This window comes from Scardinius erythrophthalmus (genome assembly GCF_964197995.2).
Source record: "Scardinius erythrophthalmus genome assembly, chromosome: 20".
Classification (NCBI taxonomy): domain Eukaryota; kingdom Metazoa; phylum Chordata; class Actinopteri; order Cypriniformes; family Leuciscidae; genus Scardinius; species Scardinius erythrophthalmus.
In genome coordinates this window covers 6,243,324-6,258,975 of record NC_138240.1, presented here as the reverse complement: position 1 = coordinate 6,258,975, position 15,652 = coordinate 6,243,324, and the positions used below count along the sequence as shown (strand labels likewise).

The window sequence follows — 15,652 nt, the reverse complement described above, 5'->3', positions numbered from 1 at the left end:
GATTTTTAGAAGGCAGCTGTCTGACTCTGAGATGCCGAACGGGAACATAGTTTGTGTAACATTAGCAACACATTATTAGCTGTTTAATAACATAGTCAAGCAAAAGGCTAATCATATTAATTACCGTTATGTAGTGCTGCACGATTAATCATATCGCAATCGCGATGTCAAACCTACGCGATTATATGACGCAAAATGCTGCGATTTTATATTAAATAAACAAATTGGCGCTGTTAATGCAATTAACGCAGCATCTGTTAATGTTTGGCATCCTTTGGCTAGTGTTACATGATCTCGCTCTTATTCATGCAAAAGCTTTTAGTTTTAAACCATTCATGCGCGTCAAGACAAAAAAGAGCGCGCTGCCTGTGAATGTCCTGACTGTGACACACAGAGAGACTCGCGCTAATATCGTGCGTGCGCACAAAACAGCATGCCAGAATACAGTTCTCTTTCGAGCTTGAACGAATAATAACACACACACAATTATGCCAAAATGTCTTTTTGTCGAGTATCTTCATAACATAAGAGTAGTCTTTATGATGAACTGAAGAGTTGTGACTCATGAGAGAATGAGGCGCGTGTGAGATCCGAGTCTCTGACAGCAGCAGCAGCTGGTCTTAAAGGGACAGTACACAGTAGCCAATAATTATATCTGTCGCTAAAGTTAATCAAAGAAAATGTCTTTTTGTCGAGTATCTTCATAACATAAGAGTAGTCTTATGATGAACGTGAAGAGTTGTGACTCATGAGAGAATGAGGCGCGTGTGAGATCCACGTCTCTGACAGCAGCGGCTGGTCTTAAAGGGACAGTACACAGTAGCCACTAATTATATCTGTCGCTAAAGTTAATCACAGAACAATGGGAACAGAGAAAAACACTCACTGCTCTTGACTAAAGAACTTTTTTCTTTAGGCAGATTATCACTAATCTGTGTGTGCATTTATTTTCCTTGAGAACCAAGCAAGTTGACTCATGAAACCATTTGTTTATTATATCGCATATCGCAATCGCAATATTGACCTCAATTATCGCAATAAGACATTTTCCCCAAATCGTGCAGCCCTACCGTTATGTCTCCGACGTTGTTAAGAGCAATACCATTGTGCAGCGTTTACCTCAGTAAGTTGGTCGAGTGAATCTGTGAGCTGTGTGAGTGGAGGCGGTGCTAGCATATTTGTGTAGCCGCATATACTAAATGAAACAAGGGTGTAGTTACATTCAAGCTATTTTAAGGCTTGAAGAATTTTTTTTTCACAGGAAAAGACATTTAAATGTCATTTTGGTGATCAAAGATGAGTTTTAAGGGACAATATTATTGACTACAGGGAGACTTTAAATAAATTGGTTGATCAAGCTCACAACACTGGTCTGAATGATTCATGAATCAGACTGATTTGGTTCTTTAGTTCAACTCAGTGATTCGGTCTCAGAGGATACACCCAGTTTAACACTGAGAAACAACATTCATTTTGACTGTGCATCACACAAAGCTGTGGACCACTGACTGGACCCCTTTTATGGTGTTTTCTTGTTCTTCTTTTTTGGCATGATCATCGTAGCAGTGTGTTGGCTGCTTCGACCTACATCTACTGACTAGCCAATGAAAACGCAAAATGAAATGGTATATTGATCAACGCGACATTTCGCTAAAACTTAAAGCTACTTACCTCAAGCTCCATTTACAAAATTGGCATGTCAAGTTGGCCTCTTTTCCCTAGCAATGACCAATTGCCAAAGTGCAATTCATCATGCTCTATTTGTTTACCACTAGCACATCATCGTACAGTCTACATACATGTCGTACCCAAGTTTATTAGATCCATGTCGTACAGTGTGATTTGTAATGATCTTATAGGATTGCCAAAATCGCACAGTCTGTAGCAGGCATTACACAAATACTAGATCTCTCCAAAAATATCAAGACAACCAATTTACTAGACATCTGAAATAAACCAGAACAGGCAAGGTAGCATAGCACCAGAGAGAGGTAAAACTCATTTTCTCATTTTGGTTTCTCATCATGTCTTTACAAGAAGAGACCATTTTAAAATGTCACTCTTTATAAATGGTAGCTTTTTACTTCTCTTAAGGTGTTCATTGTTGTTCAAGCCTTTTTATAAAAGCAAAATCTCTCTCTCTCTCATGTCCTCAGAGACCACTTCCCCTCGACACTTTCTCTGACAAGCGTAAATGCTTGGCTGAGTATTTTTGACACTTTTAGTGTGCTGGCAAAGCTTACAACTTCTATTCAAGGTACCACAATGACCAGCAAGCTTTGCAGAAAAAGAATGAAAAGTTTAAAAAGTCTGGGTAGGCATGAGCCCGTCTCATACATAATCATAGTCATAATTCACGTCAGAAAGAAACGTCTTCCTCAGTCATTAACTTCCTGTCTTTGCTCTTTCTTTGTGTTTGATCAAAAAGGAAAAGTGGCCGGGTACAACTCTATGAATCCGGCTGTTAAAAATGGTAATAAAGCAGATTTACAATATTAATTAATCTTATGTGATACTGTTGAAGAGCCAACAGAGATGTGATGAAAGGGGATTTTTATATGTGTAATAGAACTCGGGAACAGTGATGAATCACCGCTGACTCCAGCTTTAAGATTCCTTTTCACTGGAAGCTCATTTCAAGGGCGCAATAATTCATTCCGATCAGACCGAACGGAGAGCCAATCAGATCTCATCGTCTAAAAAAAGCAAAATGGCTAACTATTGTCTCCAAAATGCAGCGACACTGCATCGGGACAACTTTAATCAAGGCTTGACGAAAGACAACCCGAAAAGAAATCAGAAAACTCTATTCATGCACCATATTCTCTGATCGTCAACGCGTAAGCCTTGATTTTAGCTTTAAGCGGCTGCTGATTGCAGGGCTGAACGGCTTATTGCTTTTCATCATATTTTACACCCTCCCCACTCCAACATGCACAAAAACAGCAAACCCACCCTCCCGTGGCATTTGCACTTGACCCACTGAAATGCGAAGACAGCATTGTAGAGCTGATGGCCGCTACTGCTTGGTCAACAGTCGGTACAGACTGAGCAGATTAAGACAGACATGCTGAACGCAAAACTTGTACTCCCTACAGGACGACCAATTGGTTTCACAGTCCAGCGGCCTGAACAATTACTATTTCAAAACAAGGTTAAGGTCAGCCAAGCATGAGTAGACACCTGCCTTTCATGGAAGAATCCAGGGGAATTGAACACAGTGTGCAATAGAGAGACAGTCAACCCCATTCCTACGGTGAAAACCCTTGATCTTTTTTAAAACACTGGGAGCTGTTAATATAACTAGATTTGTACATTTTCCAAAGGACATGCGATTACCTAATAAGTGACTAAAAACACTGCATTGGGAACTCATTTTAAGCCCATTCTCGCTTATGTACCAAAAAGTTTTCTCTTGCATCAACACAATACGAAACATTACACACCAAGAGCAAAACTTACATGCAATTTCAGGCCGAACGTGTCAGATGCAAAGTCTATTGAAATTGTTTTAACCTTGAAGGCGATGGGGGCATCTTGTTGAGTGGAGATGAGAAATCCCAGCAGACATCATTATTGTAAAGACTATAGAGAATGCTGAAGGTCACCTCTCTCGGTCTCGCTCGCTCTCTCTCTCTCTCTGATCAGCCTCCTCCAAAATAGAGCCACAACCTCTTTCCATAACGGCCCACATTAATCCTCCACAGCTCAGAATTTAGATAAGAGAATTAACCCCTCCTTCAGTTCTCTGATGCTTCTCTGTTTGCCCCATTTCATTTTGTTTCATTTCATACCGAGGAGTTTCTTCAAGTACGGGTGCTATTGGGTCTGTTAGAAAATAAATTCATACTTTACACACTTGGACTAGTTAATTTGATTTGTCTGCCAACTGCAAATATTCATGCATTACATACGGATTCTGGTATTTGTCAGTTCTGAAAGCCATAAACATGAACTTGACGAAATTAGAGCTTGATTGGAAATTAAGTGAAATAAAATATTTGATAAAAGTAATTTTTTTATCTTGATTTTGTTCACATATCACGTTTCATATTTTATTTCAATTATGCTCTGCACTCATGTTTGAAAACCAAAAACACTAACTTTAAAAAAATAATTAGAGGTAAAATTGTGTTTTAATTAATAGTTTTAATCTGTGTAAAAATGTACAAAAATATTTTTCTTAATAAATACAAAACTGTTAGTGCTTATTCGACTCTGTCTTTTGACTGTCCCGTTTCATTTATGAATAATTATATCAATCATTTAAAACAATTTTATCATTTAAATATAAAGGTAAAAATTACACTCAATCAGCATATAATAAGCATTTTGGAAAATGAAGACATTTTAAACATTTTCCAAGAGAGAGTGACCTTCATATAACAAACAGGAAAAAAAAAAAGTTAATTTAAATTTTTTAATTAATTTTAATAAAAACCAACCCCTGGGACATAGATGTGCCCGTATTCCCGTAATTAAAGAAACACCCACAAAACGACACACACATCCACGAAAACAGCTGGCCAGGAACATCCATGGCATGTAAAAACCAGCGTTCTGTCCGTGTTTAACAGCCAGAGGATGAATGGGTATGGATGGAGATAAGCCACAGAAAACAGGATGGAGAGAAAGAGAGAAAGCAAAAGAGTCAGAGGGTTTGATGTGCCAAAAGCTTGACAGCCATTCCATCACAGGTTGTCAAGTTAATTGATACGACAGGAGATTTTTCTGCCTGTTTAGTCCAGACACGACAGAGCGAATCAAACGATAAGGATCTACATGCACCTGGACACAGAGCAGCACACAGCAGAGACCGGCGGGGACACCAAACTCAGCTCTATACTTCTCTATACTCTCCCAGAGGAAGTAGATTCAGGTCTGCGGTGTCACTTTTAGCCTGAAGATGTAGGTACGACTGCAAGGGAACATGAAGCTCAAAGCTAGTGCGGTTCAAAACACCACCTCCACTCCAAACACAACACCACAGGACAGCTGACAGGAAGAAGACATTCGTTTCTTTCTAGAGTTTGCAGCAAAAGATAAGGGTTAGACAAAACATTTCACAGCAAACTCTCACTGGGTTTCGATCACTTGAATCAGTGGGAGTGTTAAAAGTTTAACACACGATGGGAGTGAACGAATGTCATGAATCTTGTCAAGAACATGTTCAGGTTATATTTCAAACCAAATTCAAAAGATAAAATATTTTATATTAACATTTTAATGATAATTATGCACATTTATTCATCAACTGTCATTATTGTTATGCAAAATAACAACAACAATACTGCAACACTACATAGGACAAGCGTGGTTTGGAGAATAGGTGAATGGATGGTAAAAAATAATGATATAATAATAATAATAATCAGATTATCAATACTCTAATGTGTGAACATTTCACTTTGAAGTTTTTCGTAATTCTTTTTATGTTCTCATTACTGTAACAGTAAGTTTCACATGTGCTTTAGTATCAAAATACTATAATGCAATATTTTATATTAAAATCAGCATAGAGGCAATAAAGTATAAAAACTATATAAAAATAATTTTGTTTTATCACTACAGTAATGCAAATAGATTTATGAGTAGTTAGAAGTAAAGAGTTTAGGGCAAAATGTCTGCTCTAATGTGTAATGAAATTAAATAAATTGTATTTTGCTATCCATATCATTTTCTCCCGTCGAACACAAAAAGTTAGCCGTTTGCTTTTTTTTCACGACAAGCAAGATATTCAGAAAATAACTTGCATTTCAGTCCACTCCTCACACAAAGCTATTGTATTGTTTTTTTTTTGTCTCAGAAGACACAGACTTAATGTTTTATGGTGCTTGTTTCCATCCTTTTTAGATCATGATCCCAATCCACTTTCATCACAAGGACAATCCTCCTTAAACACCCTCTTTGGTGTGCCACAAATGACATGAAAGAAACAGTGAATGCAAGTAACTATTCTCTTTCTTTGTGGTGGAATATGATGTTCTTGACGGGTATCGTGAGATTCCCTCAAATACATCTCTTCAGTCCACAGACAGCCAAGCTAATCCTCTGTTACTGTAAGAGCGGAAAGGAGTGCAGCTTGAGACGCAATTTCAAAACTGCCTGTCTGTAGAGTTTGTCTTTGCTGTTAACAGTTGTGTTCAGCAATAGAGACGGCCATAACCTCCTCCATTGTGAACGGAAGAGCTAATTAACCCATACTAACCCTCTAAGAAACTGTTTAAACATCTATGTCATTTACTGTCAGCCTCAAGTGGAATGAGGATGGCTACAACAAAAATTGAACAAGTTAGCAACAAGCCAGGGAACAAAGGTCACACACTTCACACAACATTTGACAATAGTAAACTCAGACGGCATTTCACAGCAGTGAAGTTAAATACTGCAGTACATCATATCATTCATCTTCGTATATTAGACACTCCAGAATTCCTCTCAGCTAAAAGAGAGAGAGAGAACAGCAAACTAGAGCAGGGTGGCATTTGACATAAATTAAACTCATATATACCCAGCAGCGAAAAATTATAAAAAAAAATGGGTGCCACAATGCGCACAATTGATTTTGCCTTACAAAAGCTTTTGAGTTTTCCATAAACATCCGTTCAGTTCTACGGCTTCATTACCAACAGAGGCACAAGTTGTTTCTCGCCACTAAATTTATGACACGGACCATCATTAACATCCGGCATGCTGGGGGCTGGTGCCCTTTGTTGAGGAAGAAATCGCATTTTGCAAATTGTCCTGCTGGAAATGACATATCTGTCCTGCCCACCTACACAGCATTATAACAATGGCATTTAGAGAGAGTGCAAAAATAACCAGACATACAAACCTTATGGTTCAGCCAAGTAATCCCAGAGGACAAATTTATTGCTCAGAGGTTGCTCGTTCACAGCTCAGTTATCTTTTATTAGGTATCAATTGTCTCTCCTACAGACGTTTCTCCATTAAATAGTGCACCATTAAATAGGACAGACAGACAGACAGACAGACAGATAGACAGATAGATAGATAGATAGATAGATAGATAGATAGATAGACAGATAGATAGATAGATAGATAGATAGATAGATAGATAGATAGATAGATAGATAGATAGATAGATAGATAGATAGATAGATAGATAGATAGATAGATAGATAGAATAATCAATAAGATAGATAGATGATAGAACAATTAATAGATGATATAGAATAGAGCTTAACGTCGGAAGCCGAAAGGTGTCGGCGGTGGCATGGCGAAAAGTCCGCAGAGGGAACACTGACATTTCCAAATGTATTGTTAAATAAAACTGGCAGCGCTGATGTTGGTGACAGCTCATCCATCTGTCTGTTCTCTGGCCCAGAGTGCACACCCACAGCCAAGCGCACTTTGATTTCCTGTCTGTGCCATGACGAATGGTGGCGCTTTGTGGGGGAGCTGTCAGGGCAGAATTCACAGCCACTCGGAGAGACCCACACATTTCTTTGTTACCGAACCCCCAAAAGGGCCTGACAGACCAAAGCACGTGTTGCAGGTAATGGGCCTGTCTTAAAAAGTACACAGAAGTCCTTTTATTACATCACTCTCTTGTACTGTAAATCCATTTCCTAAGCCAAACACCCTCCATCTGTCTCTCAGCCATAGACAAGTTTACTAATATGATTTATTCTCATCTGTAAAGGGACTTTTGGATAACAGTCAGGGAACAACATCTACTACAAATCATGCCATTTTAAATCATTGCTGGTGGTTTTCAAAGGTGGTTATGAAATTTCATCTGCCAAGAATCAACAGATGAATTACCCTCCTTGAGTGCACGTCCAGAAAATACCTCATGAGCTAGGTTTTCTGTCCTGTGTTGACATCTTTTATTGAAACAAGAACACTTTATTTCAATGGTCCACTTTAGACATTCTACTAACAATAAGTAACTTTGCAAATACATGTCAACTAGCAGTCATTAGTAGACTGTCTGCTTAATATCTTTATTTTGATGCTCCCTAGCAGACATTCTACTGACTAGAAGTAACTTTTCAAGCAATGTCAACTTATTCTACTAAACCTAACCCTAAACTAATAGGCTACAAATACTCGAATGAGAGTTAGTTGACTTTTAGTTGCAAATTAGTGAGAGTTTGTCAACTTGTAGTTGCAAAGTTACTAGAATGTCGTAAATGGACTATTGAAATAAAGTGTAACCAAAGTTGAGATGGGACATATCGCAAAATTAGCCAATAGGGTTTAGCTGTCACTACAATGAACAATTATTCAATAATTACTGGGGAGGGACAATCTGACTGGACAAAAATCTGTTTAGTGCAGGATGACTCATCAATGATTTGTGGCAATCTCTTTCCTGGAAGAGAAAGACTGCAACGTTTATATATATATCTCTACAAAAACAGTCAACATTTTGGAGAACATTAGCATAGATGCCCTAAAAGTCAAGGAACCTAAAAGCCACAATTCAGTTAAATTCACAATTCAGATTTTGATTTCATAGGGTCTGTAAAGGTTTACAAAAAGGTTGTATGCTAAAAAAAGAAAATGAAAAAATGTGCATTAACTGAAATAAAACTAAAACTAACATAGATGGGAATTTTTTAATGAAACTTAAAGTCTAGTGGCATGTAAAAACTTTGGTATGAAGCCCTAAAATACAAAAAAAAAAAAAAAAGAGTCAACTAAATGAGAGACAAATTGAAACAAAAAATCAAAATCAAAATTTCTAAAATCGAATAGCCCTGTGGCGCTGGCGCCCATTAAAAAGTAGGCATTCACTATTATTGTAGATGTTTCACCAGTGACCTATTTTTCTCACAGGGCTCTTAACAGCATGAAACAGACTTATGTTTTCCCTGTCTGTTGCAAGATGGCTAATATAGAACGATCAGAGGCATATAAGGCTCAGGTGATTGGCTCAGAAAATCTTTCTGGAACTGAAGCAAAGGCCGCAGCGTCCAGGCCGCATACACCAGCAGAGCAACGGCCTTTCGGATGAATGGGAAAGCTGGATAGCTCTCCAGGTTTATTAGAACTCCCTGAAATCAACCTAAGAGCGGCTTACAGTTGTCTCTGCATATTAAGCTAGAAATGAGAAAGTGCTTTAACATTAGAAAAATGTCCCACATCACCTTTAACCACACCGAGCAGTATCTCTGATGTGCAGGGGAGCATTTGGAGCACTTGATTGATAAAGGGAGACGTTAGTCGTGACATGAACTTGTGTCCTAAAAGCCTGCACATGCAGAGAAGCTTGTTTGCATCTCATATAAAAAAGCAGCTGAATCAAATTTGCACAGGCATTAGTTTGAATGCTCAGTCGTGCGGAAAGTGCTCAATGAAACCTTTCTTTCGACAATATTTAACAAACGACTAATCTTTTGCGCTGAGCTTACCGGGGAATTCCAGAATGGAAGAAGAGAGAATTTTTAATTGGACTCCTGACAATTGATTTTAATCTTGTAAATCTCTCATCTCGTCACTGTCCCTCTCTTTACGGCGGGCATCAGTGATGAAAACGCTCTGTGCATTATCGGTGATGTCATCACAGCAGCTCTGTTGTGATTCTGGACGACAGCTCTGGCCTGGGAGGACGGCATAATTAAATCACGACAGTAACACACACGCTGCTGGCTCACAAAGACACACACATCTCCGTATCACTTACATCTTACCACAATTAAAGTAGTATAATAATGTGCATCTGTACGCTGGATCTTTTAAAAGGCCATTAAAAGGACAAGAGCGACGAGGGTTTTTCATCACATGCCTATGGTGCTTGAAGGGTCAAGGCCTCATTCGATGCCACATGCTTTCATCTGTAAATGACTCGGAGCCAAACAGAGACAAAGGCCGATCAATATCTCGCACACAACTTCAGTAGGATCACGGATATCATTATCGAAATGAAAGGCCACCACGCTATAGCATCACAGCAATCAGAAGATGTCATTTCATCCAGCTATTGAACTAAATCATGTCGCTTAAATGGACAGTTCTCCCAGAAATGAAAATTCCGTCAATACTTACTCACCCTTATGTCATTCTAAACACGTACGACTTATATAAAGTATATGATGTATATAAAAAGATATAAAGAAATATGTAAAAAAAATTCTTCAATGCAATGCAAGTCACATAAAAGTACGTCAAATGCATAAATGTACAGAGCCTCGCACATGACATGCGGGGGAAAAATGTACTGTATATCGTGGCCTTGAATGAATTCCTTTCTCTTTTTAGTAAATCGTGGCCTTGTTGTATTAAATCAAACTGAGGGAACAAACTAGTTAAACGTGGCCATGATTTACTAAAACGAGGGAACAAATCAATAAGTCACGGGAAATGTAACTTATGGCCACAATGTATTTAAACAAGAGAATGAATTCTTAATTTGTGGCTACGATATGTATATTTTTGTCTACATGTCATGAGCAGGGCTCTGTAGAAGTTAAACTAAATGAAACATGAAAATGGCACTAAATAGCAAAAAATAAAAAAACTGTTAAACATGTTTTTATACTAGTAGAGCATAAACTTTGGCATAACACAAAATAATATTTTGTAAATATTTTTGTCCACAATAAAATTTAATGGGGCACATCAATCCTGAATCCAATACATTCACATCAAATCCTTCCAAGACCAAATTATTTAAGCGATGCTTTTCAAACTATTTGAGCGATGTCTGTCCATCTCAAAAACATTACAAAGTCTTAATGGCAGAAATATCCTCTCATCTTGCCAGTAAAACACGACCGTAAAATTATTCAGTGACATTTGATGACTGATTGATCAGCCTCTGTAGCTGGACGTGATGCAAAAATTTCAGGCCCTCTGGTATTTCTCGTTTCTTCTTGGTGGTCCGAAGAACATAATGTATTTTTGCAAAGGAGATTCCCCTCCCTAGATTGAGGCCATGAAGCCCAAATAAAGCTTAGCCATTAACTGAGAGGATCTAAAAGGGATGTTTGATCCCTCAAACAAGACACCGCTTTCCGCCTACTAACGTTTAGTGCTCTGAATGTCTCGGTTAAGCGTGAGGATTTGTGCACCAGGGTGCCCATAAATCTGCAGTATTACCGTGCTAAGACGCCACCGTGAGATGAAGTGTTAATGTCTGTAATATCTTTTATTATTATATCCTATCTTAACTCAACCCCCATGACAAAAACCATTCACTGACAGCCATCTGCAAAACTTCCAAATCAGCACACAAACGCTGTACCATGTTTGACATGCCTCCCAGTGCCTTTTTAGGCCAGTTAGCTTATCAAATGAGTCACATTCTTACCCCTGACTCAAATCATGACTGTCCTCTTCATTACCTCTAGAACACACAGGGAAACGCCGGACAGACATGCACACACAAGCAACAAAGCATGTGTGTGATGCATATCAGTAGGCATTGATGCGAATGCATGCACACAAAAGCAGTGGTCCCTGAACAAATCATTCGCAGCAATAGAAGTAGAAGACAAGAACTTCATGACCCATGAGCTTCACGGTACAAATATTCGGACATACACGATGCAGCCCTAAAAGCCATTCAAAGGAAAGGAAATTCACAAATGAGGTCTCAACTGCTTCTCGAAGAGAAATCTCTACAATGGCACAAATTGTACTCCGATTTCTCAAGTCTGCCATCAGAGATCTTCAAAATTCCTCATTAAATTCTTTACATACCTATACAATCTTACTGCATGTCTCAAATTTGATTTCTTCAAATGAATTTTAGGAAAAACCTCTGAGACAAAGTTACATACAGTGAATGAGATCTTCAACAAATCCCCTGAGCAATGAACGAGCAACCCCTAAGCAATACAATTTTCCTCTGGGTTGTGAAGCACGCCCTCCATATTATGCTATAGATTTCCATAATAATGTCACAAGCTCTCCAGGGTCTCTCAGAGGAGTTGTTTCTGTCCTACACACACTGTTTTTTTCCCCTGGGTGTTAAGGCACAGAAGCTTGTCTCGGATAAATCTGACTCGTGTTTTGTTAAGCAACTTTATAAGGACAGAACCTACGTATAGAAAAATATGAGGTTATTCGGTTACCATAGTGAAAGTCAAATATAGGGATGCTCAACACTTGCCTTCTTTCAGGATGTGGGTGTAGATCATCCACAGCATGAGCAGGCAGCAGAGAGACGCGCCTCCGCCGGCACAGAGCGCCCGCATCCCCGACTGCATCCTCACTACGTCCCGCAGAAAACACTCCCGGCACCCAGCCTAAAGCAAGTTCAAAGCAAACTCGGCTACTTCCATAGATTTTCACGGGTATGTGGCCGGGATGCGAAGAGACAGTTAATCCGACGTGAATTTACGCGCAGTGGTTTCCATTTTACGCATCTCATAAAACGCATTAAAATATTAAATTTGAAGGGACGGGCATTAAAAAGTCATTATTTAATTGTTATTTGATCAATTAAAAATGTAACAATATAATATTTATTATGGTCGAAAATCAAAGCAAATAAAATTGATGGACAACTCATTCAAGCAAAGTAAAATGAGTCATAATATGGTCCGTTGGAAACTGCGCGAATCCTCTGCGGTCTGGAGAAGTATCCACACAGGGTGAAATGGTCAGTGGTAGCCTACCAGTCCAGTGGTAACAGGTCCAGAATGTACGGATGATGACTGTAGATGAGCTCGAGAGGAAGGTTCAGTTTGGTTTAGGGTCTTCAGAAAAGCGTCTTCTTCAATGTCACTCCGACGTTCCCAAACCCGTCCGTGCAGTAATATCAAACCGAATCTGCCCTGTGGAGTTACAGAGAACAGCAGTGAAGCATTTCACGCACATTCTCCGTGATTCGTGGCTGGATTTAGAGCCGAGTTCTCCCTCCTCCAGGAGTGAAAAGAACTGCTGTTCGCAGTGAAAAGAACCGGCTCTTTAGAGTCGCTCCCTCGGGAATCGAACTATAGGTCTGCTGGTCGCGTCGTCTGGGTTCGAGTCAATAAAAAGAATCGGTTCATAAGAGTCACTCCTTCGGGACTGCAGATAGGTATATTTTAATGGCTGGTTCATTCCAAGAAATGCGTGCTTACTATTTTGAAAAGCCTATTTTTGAAGTAGCCTACTGTTTTTAACAGAAAGAGTTTTGCCAATCTATCAGAAAAAGACGGTCTTAAGCTAAAAAAAAGGTTAATATATTTACATAACCGTGCCTTTAAAAAAAACAACAACAAGTTGACAGTTGATTTAGTCACAGCCGTCCTACTACAAGGAATATCATTTTATGCTGATATTTCTACACTCTTCATATATCAGTTGTTTAGTGTTCATGGTAACAGGTTGACCTTCAGATCATCTCCTACTGACAAAAACAAACTAACAATGCATACAAAAGAGAAGACACTTAACTTTCAATTAATTGTTAATAAAATAAATTACAATAGCACTTTTTTTTCCATAGTCATTGCTTACACAAAACACGCCTTTTGTGGAATGACCCAGCAATATTTGCAAAGTATTACAAAATCTTGTAACACAGGGTAGTGACTGGAATTGGAACCACATAAGAGTCTAATATGAAATACATATGTATATGAATACTATACAAGATTAGATACAAAAATAAATAAATGGAATGACTTATTTTATATTAGTGAATATATGCATAAAATATCAGCCCATAAAAAATCTTCTAATGCAATATGCATAGAGTAGTGAGCATTAACCAAACAGGATGATTTAAACAACAGCATTTCCATTGGCTTTATTAAACAGGATCACAATCCATCAAACTTTTCAGAATAAAAAAGGAATAAGTATACGATTATGTAATACGGGTATAAAAAATGGTGTTATATACAACCATCCCACAAATAAGCATTACTAAGGAAAGATCATACATCATATAAAGAGATTAACAGACACATACCTCAGATTCATAGCAATATTCTACAAGCTGGAGTGATTGACATGAGAATGCTGCACAAAACACACCACAAAAAAAAAAAGTCAAATGGAGTCAAGTTCTTTTTTTCAATGCAAATTCTACCGTGCTCTCAGTGTGTTGTTTTTCCCTCTCACTCTCTCCCTCCCAAAATCTGCACGTCATTCCCTGGGAGATAAGACCAGGTACAGTGCTTCATCTCCATATTTTGGTATTCTGTACTGCACTGTGCTGGTGTACAATCCACTCGCATCTTTCAACATTCACGCCAAACCACCATCAGACATTTTTTTTCTCCTTTTGCTAATGGTATGAAGAAAAAACAAATACCCATCCTTAGCCAGCAATGTGAAAGAAAATGAAACAAAAATGATTCATTTACTCACCCTGTCTTTCCGAACCAGTATGACTGACTTTGATACCAATCTTTCATTTGAAAGCCACGTTTCTAGCATCTGTAAAACCGCATTCTTCCATCTTAAAAATCTATCTAAATTACAACATATGCTTTCAATGAAAAATGCGAAACAGTTAGTTCATGCGTTCATGATCCCAAGGCTAGATTATTGTAATGCTATTATGGGTGGTTGCCCTGCACGCTTAATAAACAAACTACAGCTGGTCCAAAACGCAGCAGCTCGAGTTCTCACTAGAACCAGAAAGTATGACCGTATTAGCCCCACTGTATCAACATAAATTTTAAAACATTGCTGACTACTTACAAAGCACTAAATGGTTTAGCTCCCCAGTACTTGAGCTTTTAATGCATTATAGTCCTTCATGTCTATTGCAATCTCAAAATTCTGGCCAGTTGATAATACCTAGAATATCAAAATCAACTGCAGGCGGTAAATCCCTCTCCTATTTAACACCTAAACTTTGGAACAGTCTTCCTAACATTGTCTGGGAAGCAGACACACTCTGTCAGTTTAAATCTAGACTAAAAACGCATCTCTTTTACCTGGCATTCATATAGAACATTATACATTTCTATTATTCAAATCAGTTAAATGATTATTAGGCTGCATAGATTAGGTCAGTTGCATCATACTCGTTACATCATGAGAAGAATGGCATCTACGCTAATGTTAGTTTTTCTGTTTATTCCGAGGTTTACTGAAGTCAGCCGGATCCGGGACGGATCCAGATCAGATGGTGGACCTGCGCCTGGACCCATTCACAACGCATCCCTGAAGTGCCAGCCTCATTAGCCCTGTGAAGACCTCATCGACACGACAGCCATTGGCACTGATCCTCAACAAACTCGTCTCCATACCGGCGTGATGACTCCGACTTCCAACCAGATGGAACTGGATAAATATTCTGAATGTTCTGATCCAATCTGACTTCTGACCTGTAATGCTGCCTGAATCATAATCATACACTGTTTGCTCGTTGGCCAGAGGAGAACTGGCCCCGACTGAGCCTGGTTTCTACCAAGGTTTTTTCTCCATTCTCTCACCTAATGGAGTTTTAGTTCCTTGCCACTGTTGCCTTGACTTTTGGCTTGCTAGTTGGGGACATTTAATATTTAACAATATTATTGATCTGCCTTACTTAAGGTGGACGATGACGCAATTTTATTCTAGAAACAAACGTTGTTGAATTATTTTCATGTTATCACTGTGAAGCTGCTTTGATACAATCTGTATTGTAAAAAGCGCTATACAAATAAATAAAGGTGCTTTGACTGACTTCCTTTCATGGATCATAAGATGATATCTTGAAAAATGTTGCTCTTTTCCTTTCAAAGAATGACAA

At 38.6% G+C, this 15,652-nt stretch overlaps 1 protein-coding gene across 1 annotated transcript in view; it reads right to left on the bottom strand.

Annotated features, from left to right (window-relative positions):
* The window catches only part of tafa5l (TAFA chemokine like family member 5, like), a 43,248-nt gene extending 30,379 nt beyond the window's left edge, over positions 1-12,869 (bottom strand). Inside the window, exon 1 of the mRNA XM_081349021.1 lies at positions 12,086-12,869. Within this exon, the coding sequence (XP_081205147.1) occupies positions 12,086-12,182 (97 nt within the window). The 5' untranslated portion in view covers positions 12,183-12,869. The remainder of the gene's footprint in view (positions 1-12,085) is intronic.
* Between the last annotated feature and the right edge of the window lie 2,783 nt (positions 12,870-15,652).